Genomic DNA, 17758 nt, shown 5'->3' on the forward strand with positions numbered 1-17758 from the left:
GCAGAATAATTGCTTGTCTTAATAATGAAATGAAACAGGAATTTTGCTAAACCCTGTCCCATTTCCAACATTAAAATATCGTGATGCTTCTCTTTTGCCATCCTCAAAAGTCACAAAACTCACTGGAACAGAAAAAAAATATGATTTGAACATCATTTAACGTTTCCTCCTCACGTCATATATTAAATGAAAGTTAGGCGTCAATGACATAAGACGTTAAGGCTTTGGCATAAGGCTAAACCCCTTTGGTTAATAGCAGCTCTTCTGTTAACCAAAGGTGTGATCCAACTGTAAGAATGTGAAGACAGTGTCATTATGTAGCTCATTAAACTACTAAAGCAGTAAAGCAAATGAAACAAATATTCTGTGGGAAACAGGCTTCCGCCCCCACTCCTTTATTTATATCAGTTTACTCAGTTGTTTTCACAAAGACTGGAAGAAACAATGCATACCAGTATTCACAGTTAAACCTTTCTCTTACCTTCTTTGTTTGCACAGCATGACAAATGTAAGACATCTGTTGAGCTGGAGCACCTTTAGAGTTCAAAATTGGCAAGTTTGAGAAATTCTGTAGTAGTGATGCGAAGACGTTCCTGGAAGGTGGCAGGCTTCTTTTCTGGGATAAGAAACTGAAAGTGCAACTTTTCCCAAAATTAATAACTGACTCATCGGTCTCATATATACAAAGCAAACTGCATCTGTTAAAGGGTCCCACCTTTAACAGGATGCTATATCCTTTATTTATAAATATTATTTTACAAAAGCGGTATCGAAGGTTTTAAAAGAGTTAAATTTGTTAAGTAATGCTAAACAATCTAAGGAAGGATCTTGAAACAGACGAGCTAGCAGTTTATTTTCCTGTCAGGCACATACAGAATGTGGCAGTGTGGGAGAGTCATTGAAAATCCCCTCCAAGGCGGCTCATGAATCATTCCAAGTTGGTCAGGATGTTAGGAGACGATTTGTAATCACAGGCCAAGCCTTTTGTTTGACAGGATGAGGTAGCCCGCCGTCACACGTATGTGGTTTTTTTTTTTAACGTAAACTTGCTTTCCTTATTTGTTTGTCTTTGTTACATCATAAAAAGGTAGTTTTGGTTTTATTGTGTGTTTTTCCAGGGTTTGAGATACTATTTGTTCATATTTGTGCCAGCACCACTACACCTGTGATTACAGTCAAAACATTTCAAAATAATATATTCTCAAAAAGTCTTTCTATGTGAGTCGCTAAAATTCTGTCAAATGAGCAACTTTCCACCAGAAACATACATTCCCATTTAAAGTCAGGTCAGTAGTCTCATTCTCTAGTTTGTTTCTCTAGACAATGTACTGAAGCTTCATGAATATCCACAGTGTTGCTTCACACTTGCAAATTACAAACTGAGCGCACATCTCATTTATTTCCTGCTTATAGCACTTGCACACAGATCATAACATTATCAGCCACTTGTTGAAATTTGAGGACCAAACTCCTAAACTCTTTTAAAGTATCTTTAATTTTTCCCAAGTTAAAGAAAGTCATTTCAGAAATGCAAGTGCTCTTTGTGTCATTTTCTGACATTTGACATTTGTTGCTGTTTTTTGTGTTTATTTGACAAGTTATTACATTTAAAACATGTTATGCAGAGGATGGCAGAGACATGAATACAGGAATGAAAGCAAGTTCTGGGTGAATGGATTGCAGCACAGAGCTAATCCCTCTTTCACACCCAAATGCTGACCAATGGGAATCTCCGGTCCTGGTTTGCCCGGTTGCATTTTGAGCCACACAGTCACATCCAGCAGGCTCACAGGGGGCTCACGAGTCAATGACTGCACACAGACTGCTGTTGGAAATGTGACTGGATGAAGTTACTATCCTGTCATGTGACCAAAAATAGATATGTATAGTTATGTACAAGATTTGTACATATATATTTTCAACTAAAAAAAACAGCACTAAGCAAACAGGGGGATTCTTTTCTCAGCTTTATTTTATGCCAGTCATGAGTTAGCAGCAAGTGGTTTGTAGATTAAAGTATCAGCCATATGCAGTGTGCTTCCTCTATGGATGACACACCCACATAAATTTGGATGACACATAAATTTAAACTGTACTGATGAGCTGTTCATTTTTAGCAGAGCAGTTTGAAACGGTATGTGAGATAAGTGAGAAAATTGTTTGATGGCATTACATTGTATGCAGACTAGAAAGCAAATGTTCCTTCTTTTGTTCAGAAAATGGTAACAACTGGCAGATGCTAACTGTTTACTACCCAGAAAGTTTCTCTCTCTTTCTTTGGTATGGCAGTGAATTAGTAATTGAAAACATATTTAAAACAGTATGTACTAATACTGGCTTCATTCAAAGTTCAAACTGTAACTGTTGTTATTATTGTCGGTTTGCATTTCCCATAAATGGGCCACCACAGCGCTTTAACTACAACATCAATAGCACAGTGACACGGTGGTTTGCACTGCCACAGCAAGAAGGTCCTGAGTTCAATTCCACCATCAGGCTGGGGTCTTTCTGTGTGGAGTTTTCATGTTCTCCCTGGGTTCTCTGGCTTCCTACCACAGTCCAAAGCAGGGAGTGGGGATAGGTTAAATGGAAACTCTAAATTGCCCATAGATGTTACTGGTGACCTGTCCAGGGTGTACCCTGCCTCTTGCTCTAAAACAGCTGGGATAGGCTCTAGTGCTTTAAATATACAGACAAGAAAGAAATGCAAAATATATTCTGAATGAAACTTGCTTTCCAATGCTTCCATAGAACATAATAGCTGTTTAACTGCATCAAGAAAAAATATCTCTGGTGTGTCATCGAGGTTAATGATATAGTATGAGTGTTTTCCTGTTTTCCAAAAATGCAAATGTAGAAATGAAAGAGATGTGAGACTGAGAGGCTGTCATTTTGTGTTTGGTAGAAAACACAGTACCATCTATTCTCAACCAATTTGCTGCACATCCATCTCCTTGTAACTCAGCTTCATAATATAAGGCCAGTACTGAAATGAAATAATTAGTCTGCACAATTACTTAAAATCTCAAGACAAAAAAAGACCTCACTACTCCATCATTTAAGTTAAATGTTGTGTTGTGTTGTTCATGGACTTCCCTGACAACGAATGACTTACTCACTTTACAAACATTATTCACTTTATTCACCAAATGGTAGCAATCACAATTGTACAGTTTCATATCTGTAAACTGGGAGACAGTTAAAAGGGTGGAACAATCACACATCGAGCAAATGGAAATTTTTTAATGCCTGTTTTCTCACTCTGTGCAAAACAATGATACACAAAAAAAATTGCCAACATTTCCAAGGAATGTTCCACTTTGTTGAATCTGTGCCATGAAGATTTAAGGCAGTTCTGAATGCAAAAGGGAGTCAACCGTGGTACTTGCAAGTCTACCTAAAAAAGTAGGTTAGTGTGTATATAGCAAACAAGCAAGCAATTTATTTATATATTACATACTGTGTCATATGCCAAGGAGTAAAAATGGGTTTTAAGGCGTGTTTTAAAAGTGGACAGTGAAGGGGCCTCTCTAAGGGGCAGATTGTTCAAGAGATTAGGAGCAGCAATAGTATAGTACCAAAAACAATCATACAAATAAAAAAAAGCTAAACCTTTCTTGAACTTGAGCCATCACCTCTTACTGACAGAATGACAACTGCAATGAGTGTTTGTTTCACCATCATAACCAAAAAATGATATAACAGGAGTATTTGTATTGTGAACCCTGTTGAAACTGCTACATTTTACTAATATAAAGAAAAAATATTCTTCTTGACTGGGAAAGCCTCATGACTCTAACTCTTTTTACTTTGATGACACAACATGTTTCTGAAGTTTGGTAGAGCACTGTTCTGGTTACAGTAGATGACGTACCAATGAGTACAGGTCAGGATTGATCAAATCTAGTTGTTTGATAGGATGTGATATGATTTTTTGTCCCCTTAGGGAAAATTGATGTGGACTCAAGTACTGTACTGACACAGAGTTACCACCTGATGGCAGAGTTTGTTCAGAAGATGTTTCTAGGAGGAATATCTTTTAGTATTTATACACACAAAGTAAAAAATTCTCATGTCTTTTCAGGTCCAGGTAAGTGTCATAAATATACAGCCATGAATTCAGACAGTCCCTCCCAGTTGACGAATACAGTAGTGAATATGGGAGCCTCCTCCTTTCCACTAACAACAGCTTGATGTCCGCATTTACTGGTAAGTTTATCTTGCTTCTCTTGTTTTAGGTCAGTCTCCTTCCAGTGCATCCTTGGTACAATGATGTGAGGTAATGTTTGTCTCAGTGTTTTTTTGTGTGTGTTTTACACACAAAACACCCACACAAAACTTACTATTGAGACGGAAAAAAACATGGATAAAATAAAGGCATTTAAAAACAAAACAAAAAAACAACAACTATAAACTCAAAAACACAAATTAAGCAAATGCAGTCTCACATTATAAAGAATTTATTGCAGGCAAACAATACTATAAATAATATTTACAAACTATAAAACAACATTCCGTTTTATGGGAGCCACAGATTGCTGGTAAACAGTCTTTCAGTCTCGGGATAACAAGGAGTCCGTTTCTGCAGTTTAGTTATGCAACCCTGACCTGCAAGATGTGTATATATTTGAAAGTACATTCAGGAAATCAATTGGATTTAGATGCAGATTTCAGTTTTCAAGCTCTGAATTTTCCACAAAGGTCTTTGTCAAGGTTCGTTTCACAGTTTGTGAATGAATTTAAATATTTTCTTATACAACATTACTTAATTGGCACAGCTTTCCACAGAGCTTTAGAACACTTCAGTTAGCTGCAGCCAGATGAATAGGTGAACAGCCCAAAATATAGTGTTTAATATTGACGGTGTGATGCAATATCACAACAGTAGGGATAAAGGCTGTAATACGTAGTAAAACAACCAACTCACTCATCTACAGAGAATTTAACATCAGAATAAAGCATCTCTGTGATGCTGTTTTTCTGGCCTCTACCTATAGACCGGGGAATTAATTAGCAGTTAACAAATTATGCACACATTAGATTAAAACACATCCACCTTTAAGAAAATAACAACAACAACAAAAAAAAAATCCACAGCAAACTACTTCCCTCTTGGCATTTAGTTTAGGCAAAGGAAAGAAAATCTTGGAAGCTACTTCAAAAAGAACAAAGAAAAAGCTTCCATGTCAAAAGAAGTCTAAATTCTTCAACCTTCTGAACAGTTATCCCACTGATTGTCCCAATTTTTCTAATCAACACTGACTGAAAACAGTGTCGTTAGTGCAACTATGAACAGCTCGTTTTGTTAAAATGCTTGCAGTAAAATAAAAATCTGAGCCTATCAAATGCTAGTTTTTTCTTTTTCTTCCGGCATGTTGAGTGGGAAAAGTACAGTATATGCCTTCTTCAGACTTTCAGATTCTTCACTCTCACGTCATTGTTGTCGTTTCCTCTCCGACTCTAAACAAAAATTCTCAAAAGCTTCTTCTATCTCTGGCTCCATCTCGTCCTCAAAGTCGTATCTGTGAATGCAACACAAGGGATTTAGAGGCATGGATGTTACTTTTAAGATCCTTAAAAGTAAAATGTGTACGTTAAAGTATTTGGCATTTCAAAACATATTCAGAGAGACACACACACAGCTCTGAGAAAGAGAGAAAGAGCGGGGCGGGGGGGAGCAGGAGTGAGTTAAGCCCTCTTTCACACCCAGCTGCTGACTAAACTGAATCTGAGACTGTGGTCAGCCCTGTTGCATTGTGGGGAAGTCAAACACAGCTGCCAAGCTCAGGGGCCCACAGGTCAGTGGTGGTCACATGACTTCTCTTGGGAAGCTACTATCCGATCACATGACCAAAGTTGTGCAAGCATGGTGACACGGTTGAATTCATACAAAATGTGGTCTAAATGACACCACGGTAACGCCATACGACGATTAAGCTAATTAGTGCACCTGCAGTGTTACTGTGTGTGCGCACTGTATGAGAAAGGTGTAATACTTTTACAGAAAAACTCAAATTATTGCACTTAGCGGCTCACATTTGTAATTCTCCAGGTTTACATACTCTTACTTGCCAAAGTAAACAAGGAGTTTGATATTAGATGGGAAGAGAACCACAATGATGTCTGCAACACATTACATGTGTGCATTAATTGTGCACCTGAAGGGCATTCAGATGTCCAAAAATGAAGAATAAAAAAATGCTGATGCTGTATTCAGCAAATTCAGCATTTGGTGAATGACTATGGAGGGAAAAAATGTCAAACTAAGAAATTAGCCAGTAAATTAATCCGGTTCACCAAAAATAATAAAGCTTTTTAACAAATACTTTATCTGCGTTTGTATTAAAGCCACATTTATGTTTTCACACTGCATTTTAAGTGTATTTTTTTTTTTCAATTTATCTACTTCTACTTTTCTGTGTTATTTTCCCTATATGTATTCCTCTATTTCTATATGCATTAGCAGAGAATTAACAGGTGTATCTAGTTAACAAAGCAAGAAGCTTCAGTAAATAAGATAAGAGGGGGGGGGAACCAAAAATAAATAAATAAGTCCTTATGATCCTTATCAATTACATTTACAGTGGGTACTTACACTTCATTTCCATTTTCACCATATACATCATGGAAATAGTCCTGCCTGTCCAGCATCTCTTGGTATTTTTCAGCATAATCTGTAAAACCATAGAGATAACAAGATCAGCATCATAATCGTATGCCAACTTTAAGTAGTAGCAGCATGTAAATTACATACAGGACATGACTGAGGAGAGCCAAGAAAACATTTAAAAATGTGTTGAACAACACAGAGGTAATTGTGCACGGGTCAAATTTAGAACAATTAATAGAAAGATTCTATTCTATTCGGCAAATACACGCTGCTGTTTGAACGTAATAGTATGCACCTACAGCCTGCTCAAACGCTACTAGACAATCCCTAAAAGGACTGCAAGTGAACTGGAAACAGAAACTTGAAAAGAGCCAGTTTAAAAACGCACATATATTTTAAAAAGTCCCTTGCCTACAGATGTGTGCATATCCACATGAAGGGCTGATTTTTTTAAATTTCTGTATGCATGGACATATCTGTAGACTGACCTGGGTCTGCTGCTGTGAAAGGAGTGCCATCTTCTGTGTAGAATGTAGGTTCATTCTGGAAGGTTGAAACACAAATGCATGAAAAATAAGAAATAAAGAGGGAGTGAAAGATGCAGAATTAAAGGAAAAACAAAAAGAGTGATATGAGGAGCATGCCACAGTTAAAACTGACCATGAAGTAGTTGGGGTCATTGTCTGGTGTGGCACTGCTAGCTGCTGCAGCTGCAAGGACTCTGCCCCAGTCACTGGACCTCAGCTCCACTAGTTTAAGAAGCATCTGTCTCACATCTCTGAGAAGAAATATTAATTAGAAACTTTTATCTAATCAAGCTGATATAGCAATTTACGGCTAAATCTTAAATTATGGCACATGCTCCCTTGATCCTAAGTTTAGAAATTTAGAAAATTGTATTCATTTTCATGAATATTTCACGAAAACAAATCAAAAGATTTTTGATGACCTGATGAACGTGTTCACATGTGACCATCAGAGGCGACTATGTGTCTTTCTTTTTAACTACAAAGTTCGATTTAAGAAGACGCGGTACATAAAAGATCAGACTGGTTGTCACACCTGCTGCAGGCAGCATCCAGAACAATATCTTCTATTCTTTTGGATTAATTCCCCATGTGCGACTCTCCACTCTCTTTCCAGGAATCATCCAGGACAGAACCTGTCAACTGCAAATTCAAAACATATTCTTAATTCCTCCATTAATGATGGACATACATCAAAAGATTTGAAAAAATTAAATTAAAAATCCGGTAACATTTTCAACTAAACTCTGACACCTTAAGCAGTTTGACAGCGCAGATGAGATTTGCATCCACAGGACTGGAGAACAGACTGATCAACAGGTCTTTCAGAGCCCCTAGTAGGACACGTGCTCGAACTGGAGGTCCCTGTCCACTTTTTATCTAAAAAAAATAAAAGATTTACACACATGTGGAAAAGTGAATGACACAATTAAAAGCTGACAGTAATCTGGTGTTTGGGACTTACACTGTGAGATGCTCCTCCCTACCTCCAAAGACAAGATTACTAACTAGCTGCCAGGACGGTAGTGAGGCTGCTTATTAAAAGAAAACCTTGCATACACTAGGACACTAAGCTATGCAGCATTTCAAACACTCAAATTATATTTGGTGATTAATTTTTGCATTTTTTCATCTGTTTGAGAGCAAACGCGATGGATTTATAAATTTAATGGCCGATTCCCTCTGTCTACTTTGAAAGCTCTGTCACTGCTAACCTGCATTTCCATACTTGTGGTTTCCTACTGAGATGTTGCCCAGATTGCTTGTTAACATGCCTATATCAGCTGCCTTAAAAGTCTCTTCTCCTGACATCAGGAAGATTGAAAACTAACCTCTTCTGACTGCAGCTAGCAACTGTTTTCTTTGCTGTGATCTGTAGCTCTGCTGCAACCTAGAGGGCCGCTCTAAACCAGGGCCCGCAGCAGATGGAGAACTGATTGATGCACACCTGCGCAAGGCTCACTAGGCTGAGAACAGACCAAGGACTACTAACACTAGATGCTCTTTTGAACAATAGAGTCTTACTATAGGAAAAAGACTCACTGGAGTAAGCAGACACCTCCCAGCTATCAACACAAGCAGAATCCAAAGGAGAGACTGCAGCGACTCTGAGTTCTTACCTCCAAATGTAGGTACAGCTCTCCCAGAAACAGCACATACGAGTGGAATTTCTTCTGAGTCTCTGGCTCTCCACGAACAGCTGCATCCCTTTGTTGAAACTCTGTTTGACATCTGCAACAGACAACATTCTTACTTTTGAAGTCACAAACTGAATCTATGGGTGACATTCTGTGGTGCTGTACACCTTACATATGTTTATTAACTCTTATATTTATATGCCAGGCAGGTCACAGGGTAAAAGTCTGGCCCCATAGTTTGGAGTGTTGGTTTAAAAAAAATAAAGTAAAAAAAATAAAATAAAAGTTTTGCAGAAATAGTGAAGAAAATAAAATATTCCCATCTTTAATTACAGCTAATTACTTACAACAAGCAGAGATGGAGAGAGCCAGTATTATAACAATTAATAAACTTGTATTATTTTATATTGATCCTGCCCAGTGCAGTGGTTAAAAAAGGTTATATAGATCTTGATTTACTTTTCATAGGAGCTTGTCCAAATTTTATACATATAAATCAAAAGGAGAGGGGGGGAAAAAAAGACCTTTTCAGAAGGAGCTGACGAAAGTTGCCGCTTGCCGGGGCGATTATGAGATGATGGGAAAGGTAGTTACAAAGCCTGGCACCAGTATAAGCGAAGTTTGGAATAGAAGTGGACTGCAATAAAAAGAAAGGCAAAGATATGAGTGAGGTCCCCTTTACAAAATTGCATGTATTGTAAATGCATTTTGTAAATATGTGTCTAAAGGTTTAAAATTATATTATACACTGCTTAAAATTAAAGACTGAACCTGTGTGTAGATCAGCTCCACCAGCTCCTTCAACAACTCTTCAGTAGTAACCCAGGAATTGAGAATACCAGTAATGTCTTCAACATCTGACTCAAAGGACCCTGGCGAGGAACTCAGGTGGCCAAGAAAGTCTGTGACTGTATCAGCCAGAGTTGGTTCGCCGTAATAGGCATCGCTGTCATCATAGTAAGCGGAGTCCTTTACAAAAATTGAAAGAAAAACGTGAAAATTCAGAGAAAAATTCAACAAGAACTCCAAAAACTATCACCATAAAATGCATCAGGATTAATGTGTAGTGTAAAACTGTTCTCTTACATCATATTGGTTAAATCCCAAAGGCACAAATTCGGGAGCATTAGCTGAAAGCTTTGATGACTTGATCATGGAATCCACATCATTACCACCTCTTGAAGCAGATGTGTTGTTGTAATTTGGACTCTGTGGAGGTCTGCTTTGTCTTCTATAATCTGGAAAAACAAAAATATTTTCAGGCTTTGCTTTATGGGAGACTACAAAGGTGTTTATAAAAAATACTGCTGTAATGTGGTTTATTTTTAACAACCTTTGGGGCAACAAAGAAAGTCTGTAACACTGAGGAACAAGCTTTATCATTGGATGAGTGGACAATATATAGCACTACATGGGCTCTGTCATTGTTTTACTTTTTTTGGACTTTTGATTCCCTTAACAAAAATACTAAACACCTTTGACACAACAGGTGGAAGTTGCTTGCAGCATGCACAGAGATTTGACATGACATTTAGTCCACCAAATAAAACAGGCATTATAAGACGCAGCACTGTCCAAATACTTAACACGAGAAATGAATGTTAGCTGTGTGTAACAATACAACAACAGCAAAGACCAAGACATGGTACTGTCTTGGTCTTTGCCTACTGTTAATGTTAGTTCAACAGAACTAACTTTGCACTATTAAAAGGTGTACTGTGTTTTAGAAGAAGCCCAACCCCAATTTAAACACTGGGATGCCAAAACTCATTTATCTGATGAAAAATCTGACCTTAAAATATGTAAATGATTCTGGTATGTAGTGCCCAAAACTGATTGTCTGACAAAAAAAGTATTATATAATTTCAAAAATATCCCTGACGAATGACAACTTCTTTTGATGCAGAAAGAACATTACCTCCTGAAGGAAGACACTACAATCAGCTTTTGGCAAAGTGATTTTAATGTATTTATTTATTCAGTCTCACTGACAGTAAAAATGTATTTTTTTCCCCAAGAGCTATTTGGCCAAAAGGGCAGCAGACTCTGCAGTGAATGCAAATGTCCCATAATGATGGGACACATTTTATTGTTAATTTACCAGCACACGGTCATTTGTCTGTCTTTGAAATGTTGTGTATTTACACACTGGCAATTTAAATTTGATATATTCTTGACAGGTATCTGATATCTTCTTTGCAGAACAACTCGGCAGAAACTGATTCAGTGATATTCAGTGGTTATCCAGATTCACAGTGAACTACTTCCTGTGTGGTTACCTCAGGGAAAGTGTGCATTCAGGTAAATCCTGCATAGCTGCAGAGGTAAAACAAAGCATCCAGAGAGACTGCATCCATTCCAATTTATATGCTAAGCGATGTTGTGTTTGGATTAAAAGGGAGAAAGTGCATAAATGTTCTCTTCCTGGTGACCATCTAAGGAAGGTAATTCATAAATCTTAGATAATATGAAGAATATGTAATAGATTTTAATATTTGCACTTAACATCATTATTCTTATCAAAGATACTTGAATTTAAAGTGTCTCCATCATTATGGGACATCCTGTATAATGTAATAATTGTATAAAGATATTTAACTGTCCACAAAAAGACTGCATTGATTATAATGTAGGCTACAGAGTAGGTACAACGCAGACTTATGAAGATACTTGCAAAAAAGGTCATTTCTTTATTTAATATATAATCCTGCTGATTAAAGACTATTTAGCAATGGAAACAAATATATCAACATAGAAAAGGTGTTAACCACTCGTTTTTCGATAAGAACTAAACCACCACTTTATCTGAAGCGCCACAAATATGAATTACGGATTATTCATGACCTCATTCCCTGTCATTTGTGCACCATTCGTGTATTTCTGATAGTTCGCAAGGTTTTAGATGACTAATACTGCGTTTTCCTCCATCAAGTATTACTTACATTCATGATAGCCGACTTACTCTTACTGTAAAGTGTGGTCCTCTGACAATTTCATGAAAGCCTCTTTACTAAGTAACCCCTTAAGAAACAAGATCCAGGCTTCTAGTCGTGCAAAAACTGGACGTTTATGGAGTCTCGTGAGCTTTTTTAAATCGTTGCTTCACTCCCCAGTGCCAAGCTAGTTCTTCCTCCTTTTGCGCTGACGGTGGGCTAACTTTAACTAAACCAACTCTACAAGTACAAGCACAAGTTTAACCTGGGTAAGATAGAGTTAACTAAGTGCGAGCTTTATTTAGATGATGCCTAAGATCACATGAAATCCAACAAACGCGTGGATTTCCCAACCGAAAACCACTAAGGTTAGCTTTCCCTTAGCAGCTAGCTAATGTCAACTCCAGATTTATCAAAACCGAGCGCTCCCCAGAGGAAAAATGTCAACCAGATAATATTTACACTCAAACAAACACATTCTGTGCTTTAGGTCTCCCTGCCATTGAGTTAAAATTACAAATACCCGAATTTGAAAGCAGCTAGCTGCATTAGCTGAGCTGCTGTTTGACAGCTCCGTACCTCCATCAGGTATGTCGCTGACAGAGCCAATGCTGTTCTCGGTAAAAGGAGGAGTTGTTCGCGGCTGTCTCAGCGGCTCTCTTTGGTTGAAGAGCGGGGTCTTGCTGTCAGCGTCCCCAGCGCCTGTCATGAGTCCGGGGTCTGCTGGAAAATTACGGGATCTCCCTGCTCCGGGAGCTCGGTCGAAATTCTCGTTCATGACTGCTCGGTGTCAGCCTCGGCTCTTAATACAGCATCTGATATAAACGAAGATGTTCCGTTCGCCCTTCCAGCTGCCGTTTTCCGTGCGTAGCGGCAAGTGCTTGTGTTTTTTGACTGTAAAACGCGTCCTATCTCTCTTTCATGGTGGCCTTTTCTCTATCGGATAGTATCAGTGTGTAATGCTACATAACTTTTTCGGCCACTTCCTTTAACAACAAACTTGCTGTCACTGATTATCCAGAATAAAAAAATCTGCCTCCCTCTAGTGGCACGGAGTGGAAGTGGGCGCTGCAATAAATACCGTCTTGCACGGGATCGTTTAACGCTTAAACACAACAATGTGTTTTTTAATGGATTACTGCACAAAGACCTTGAAACATATTTAATATTTCTGAAACATCTGCAAATTTAAATGAAAATCCATTATATAATGAGAAAAACTAAATTTGCACAACTCTGCTTAGAATATATATTTATTTATTATTTCAATATTTAGCACCACCAGCTGTATTTTTCACACTACACGAACGCTCTTAAGCAAGACTTCTTTAAGTGTTCTTTAGGAATATTTCTCCAGACTTCATGATGGCTTTTCAAAGCTAGAAGCATTTGGGGGTCATCGTCATCCTAAAAATGGAGCCACTGCCAATCAGATGCTTTGCAGATGATATTATGTTCCTCTTTACATATTGATGACAATTTAAAGGAAAATTTCAACTTTTGGATTTATTACTCCATCAGATCTGTTGGACATGCCTGAACCTTCTCTCCCAGTTTCACCTTCTTAAGAATGTGCTCCAGAAAGCACAGAGACCATTGCTGATAAGGCTTCGATGAGCAGTATTTGGATCAACTGAAGGGCCAGATGGATCACTTTGTTCCTGTGTCAGGTCTTTGCTGGATTTTTTTCTGAATTACCTGATTTTCAGACACTTTTCATCTGCTGTAGAATTATCATATGTTATTTATCCCTTCTTTCATCCTCCACTTGTCAAGTTTTGTTAAATTTTGTAAGGATTATTAATATTAATGTTAGCATTAGTAGCAGTAGTAATAGAGTTACAATGACAAACTCATTCAAATGCAGATATTTATATAAAATTTTAAATATGATAATCTCCTTGTAAGACTCCTCCCTTCCTACAATTATTTGTATTAAGTTGTACAGCACTTTAGGACTACTTTTCACTTTATTAAAAACACCTTAACTTGCACTTTATTTAGCGTCGCATTTTAAGCACATCAATAACATTTGCATACAAGAAGTTTAATTATTTATTGAATATTTATTGAGTATTTTAATAATTAGCCAGTAGACTTTGTTCCAGGTCCTGCACAGCTGCTCCTCATCAAGAAATGTGGCGGTTGTCTGTGAGGAGAAAAGAATTGTTACTGGGAGCAAAAGGTAAGGAGAACTAACGCAAATGTGTGCAAGGTCTAGAGGTAAAGGCGGTACAAAGACGTGACTTACAGAGATGTGATGACTCACCTTCCCTTCCTGTGTCCTCTCCAGGATGTTTGGGCAAATGTTTCCCCAGGTGTCCAGATACCAGTTAAAAATACCAGGAGAGGCCATTGGTGAAGGGAGTGTGGGGAATCTTTGTGCTTGGGGTTTTTGGTGTTTCTATAATAATGGTAAGGTTTAAGGGTAAAATGTAAAATATTTATTCATTTACATATTCAATACATATTCAAAATGTATGTCTATATGTATTTATTGAAATTGATGTATTGTATAATGTGGTGGAAGGTTGGGATTTGAGAACTCACCTGTTAATGGAATAATGGTTTAGCCTGTGACCAGTGTTGGACAGTAACGGAATACATGTACCGCCGTTACGTATTTAAAATACAAAATATGAGTAACTGTATTCCGTGACAGTTACCGTTTAAAAAGGTGGTATTTAGAATACAGTTACTTTGTTGAAATAAATGGATTACACAGCGGTACTTCCCTGTTTCATATTGTGGCGGGTCAGGCCTGTTTGGGTTTTGTTTGATAGCTACGTTCTGTTGTTCCAGGTGGCAGCGTTACGGTTGCCATGGTTACAGGGTGACGCTCTCTCTCTGCGTGTTTCCTGGGTGAGAGAGGCCTTTTTGTTGTTGTTATGCTAAGCTAATAGGCAGAATGCTACCGGTATAGCTCTAAAGAATGTAGCATCATAGGCAGTGTAGTCCGTGCTGCAGGGAGAATGGACTGCCATACACGTTATGTGTCTGTGAGCGAGGGAGGGAGAAAAAGGAAAAGTAGGAGCTGTCATCGAGCAAAAACGGGAGTTGGAAGCGTGTAATTATAATAATAACCACTGCAGCCAAGAAGAGTGCCAGACGAGCCCAGTTGTAAGTAAGCTATTAAGACTCGACTGTACACCGTGTTCGTGTTTTACTCCAAAAACAATAAGTTCTGTTGGAGCAGCCTTTCAACGCCTCTCTCTGTCTCTCGCTAGCAAAGTTGACCCAGACAACAAAGTAAAGCTAGTTTTCAGCTACGAGCCCGACACAGAACCCACCATATTAGCCAGAGGTCCCTTTACTACAGTTCAGAGCCGCGGACCTTCAGTAACAGTAATAAATCACAGCAATTGTACATTCATGTAGTTGTAAACAGCATGATAATATATTAAGTAATCCAAAGTATTCAAAATACGTTACTCTCATTGAGTAACGTAACAGAATACGTTACAGAATACATTTTGGGGCATGTATTCTGTATTCTGTAATGGAATACATTTAAAAAGTAACCTTCCCAACACTGCCTGTGACAGCTGAGAGTATTTAAGGCTGCCAGCTGCCATTAGACAGGGTGATTGTTTTGTGAGAAGGCTTAACATATGAGTGATTGTCATGTCCTGAGAGCTATATGGTGAAAAAATACCTCTTGGTCTGCCTCACTGTAAATCCAGCTGTGACAGGCCGCCCTGTTACACTCCTCATGTATGATGGATTGAAAAATCTGACAAAACTTACAAAGAGCTGCATATCGTTTTAGTTAGACTACAGTTTTTTTTATTTATTATTATTTCAAATGAAAAAAAAGTTTTGTCATGCTTTGTTTTCATTTTCAGTTTAATTCTAGTTAACAGTGAAAATGTTAGTAGAGGGAGTAATCATATTATTTGCTTATATTTGTAATAAAATGAACACAATATACTACCAGTATATTAATGTGACCATGGCAAAAATGTTAACAAATTATAGGAGAAATCTTCGCATTCATAAGCGATTATGCTTTTGAATGTCGAGGTGCACACTGTCCAATTTGTTGTACGAAAATTGGACACGTTTTCTTTTTATACTAAAAGAAGGATTGTGTGAAATATGAATATCTTTTAACTTTTTTCCATCAGATTTGATATGTACTGAAAAAAAATCCACATCAGGCTTCAAGTTCCACGACAAATTCTTTTTCTGATAATTACCAGGAATTCAGGTGATGATGTTTGAAATTTCTTAGACATTAATTAATTATCTATAATTAGTTGCAGTTTTGTTTTCTGCGTCAGTTGCATTTAGAGAAAAAATGTTTCCAAAACTTTGTATGAAAATTTTCATTGCACATAAACTCATGCTTGGTTTGTTTGTTTGTTTGTTTTTTAAAAAAAAGACTATCTCCAAATAAATACTAAGGTCACAACTTGGGTATTTATCCGTGGTTGTCTGCACACAATGAGCACGTGCTGAAGGGCCTCATGTTGATCTAAAATGCTAGAAAATTATTTCTCCATCCCAGAGGAAAGAGGAAAGGCTGTGAACCTGAACAACCCCCTCAGAAGTGCCTCTCCCAAGCTCACTCAGTAGCTGCCCGCTGCAAACATGTGTTCTACCAGACATCTCGGTGTAAGTATTCATTAGTTGTTTTAGCCTCCAGTCATTTTCCACTTGTTTCTCAAAGCTGGATCACATTATTCCACAGAGAATTCCAGTGCCAGAAATGCAGAGACCTGCTTTGATAGAAGATTACTGTGCCTATTTTGTGTTATTGCCGTTTTTTTCCCTCGCCGTGCCAGTGTTTTGGAGAGAGTTCAAACATTCACAAGGGAATGCAGAAGATGACAAATGAATTGGATTTGTGTGTGTTTGTGTGTGGGTAAGTCAGTGGGGGTTGGGGTCAGCAGTACACATTATGTAGGTCAAATCCTCTGTTATTTATTTGACTGCATCTTTATCTCGCCATGCACAGCAATTAAGGACCAATCAAGAAAGAAAATGCTACTGTATGTGGTGTAATTAAACTCCTAGTGCATATCTGTGCTTTAGTTCTTATAAAGAAATATGGTTTAAGTCAATTCAGAATCACCTTTAAAACATTTGAAGTCTTTGGATGAAGTTGGGGATCAAGACATGTATGCATGTATTTGTATTTGTTCAAAAGTTGCACCCTAATTTCACCTTCTTAATCTTTATTTTTAGGTAACATTTATAGTTTATCTTCAAGACACTATTGTGAGTCTGGCTTCAGAGGTTCAATAGTCACACCATATTGCTCAATTAACCTGTGAGAGCACACAGGGCCGTGCAGGGTGCAGAGATGTGCTCGGTTGGTCTTTACTGGTGGAATGCACCGCAGCATTCCTCAGTATAAATCACTCAGCGCAGTAACAACCATTAAAGGACAATATACTAAGGCTATAGATCAGACCGCCTTTGTTGTTTTCACTCCTTCCGGTCTCTTTTCACACACCAAGCTGAATGAATTTAGGACTGAAGACAAAGGAAAACTTCTGAAGCCTTTCTCTCAGCTGTCTTCCTATAATCTTCCAATTTCTGATGCCCATCCAGAGATAGTTGTTTTAAAGGGCAGGATAAGAGAACACAAGGTCCGGAAGCCTGTGGTGTTAATGTTCTTCCTATGTTCTTTTGATCCGGGATTGAGGCAGCTGCCATTGATTAGTGTGTTTATGATTAGTGTGTAGATGATTACTGAAGGAAGTGGGTGGTCAGGCACAGGTCATATTTTTTTTTTTATGCACTTCTTTTGTATTTCTTTTCTTACATGCATACATTCAGATCCTCTTCCAAGGCCCATACAAACCCATGGGCATCAATTTTTATATTCATAACCAGCTATCTTTACCAAGCAAGTCTTTTTGCAGTTGGAGAAGGTTGCAGCTTCCACAGTAATGGTCTGATATTAGAAAATGATGTCAACATCTACAGTCCATACCAGGGGAGTTTCCCCCCTCCCATTTTGTTGTGGTTGGTCTTGTGTTTTCAGTTTGTTTGTGCACTAATCATTAGTGCAATGGTTGCCACATGGTATATCTGGCTAGG

General features: G+C 38.0%; 1 protein-coding gene and 1 long non-coding RNA gene across 3 annotated transcripts; one reads left to right on the forward strand and one right to left on the reverse strand.

Moving 5' to 3' along the window:
- Positions 1–4444: 4444 nt before the first annotated feature.
- Positions 4445–12709, reverse strand: paip1 (poly(A) binding protein interacting protein 1). Its single transcript, XM_085179198.1, is given in 11 exon segments — positions 4445–5522; positions 6596–6674; positions 7099–7153; positions 7271–7388; positions 7673–7779; positions 7891–8016; positions 8757–8868; positions 9299–9411; positions 9546–9743; positions 9861–10012; positions 12287–12709. Coding segments are annotated over 11 exon segments (1347 nt in total). The 5' UTR covers positions 12486–12709; the 3' UTR covers positions 4445–5434.
- LOC146506479 (uncharacterized) lies at positions 11495–16241 on the forward strand. 2 transcript variants are annotated; one of them, XR_014877099.1, is made up of 4 exons: positions 11495–11976; positions 13229–13892; positions 14001–14290; positions 15253–16241. It is a non-coding gene; the product is annotated as an uncharacterized LOC146506479 (long non-coding RNA). The 2 variants fall into 2 exon arrangements; XR_014877098.1 differs by having other exon boundaries at positions 13229–14290.
- Positions 16242–17758: the final 1517 nt, after the last annotated feature.

This window comes from Neolamprologus multifasciatus, chromosome 12, assembly GCF_963576455.1.
Source record: "Neolamprologus multifasciatus chromosome 12, fNeoMul1.2, whole genome shotgun sequence".
Classification (NCBI taxonomy): domain Eukaryota; kingdom Metazoa; phylum Chordata; class Actinopteri; order Cichliformes; family Cichlidae; genus Neolamprologus; species Neolamprologus multifasciatus.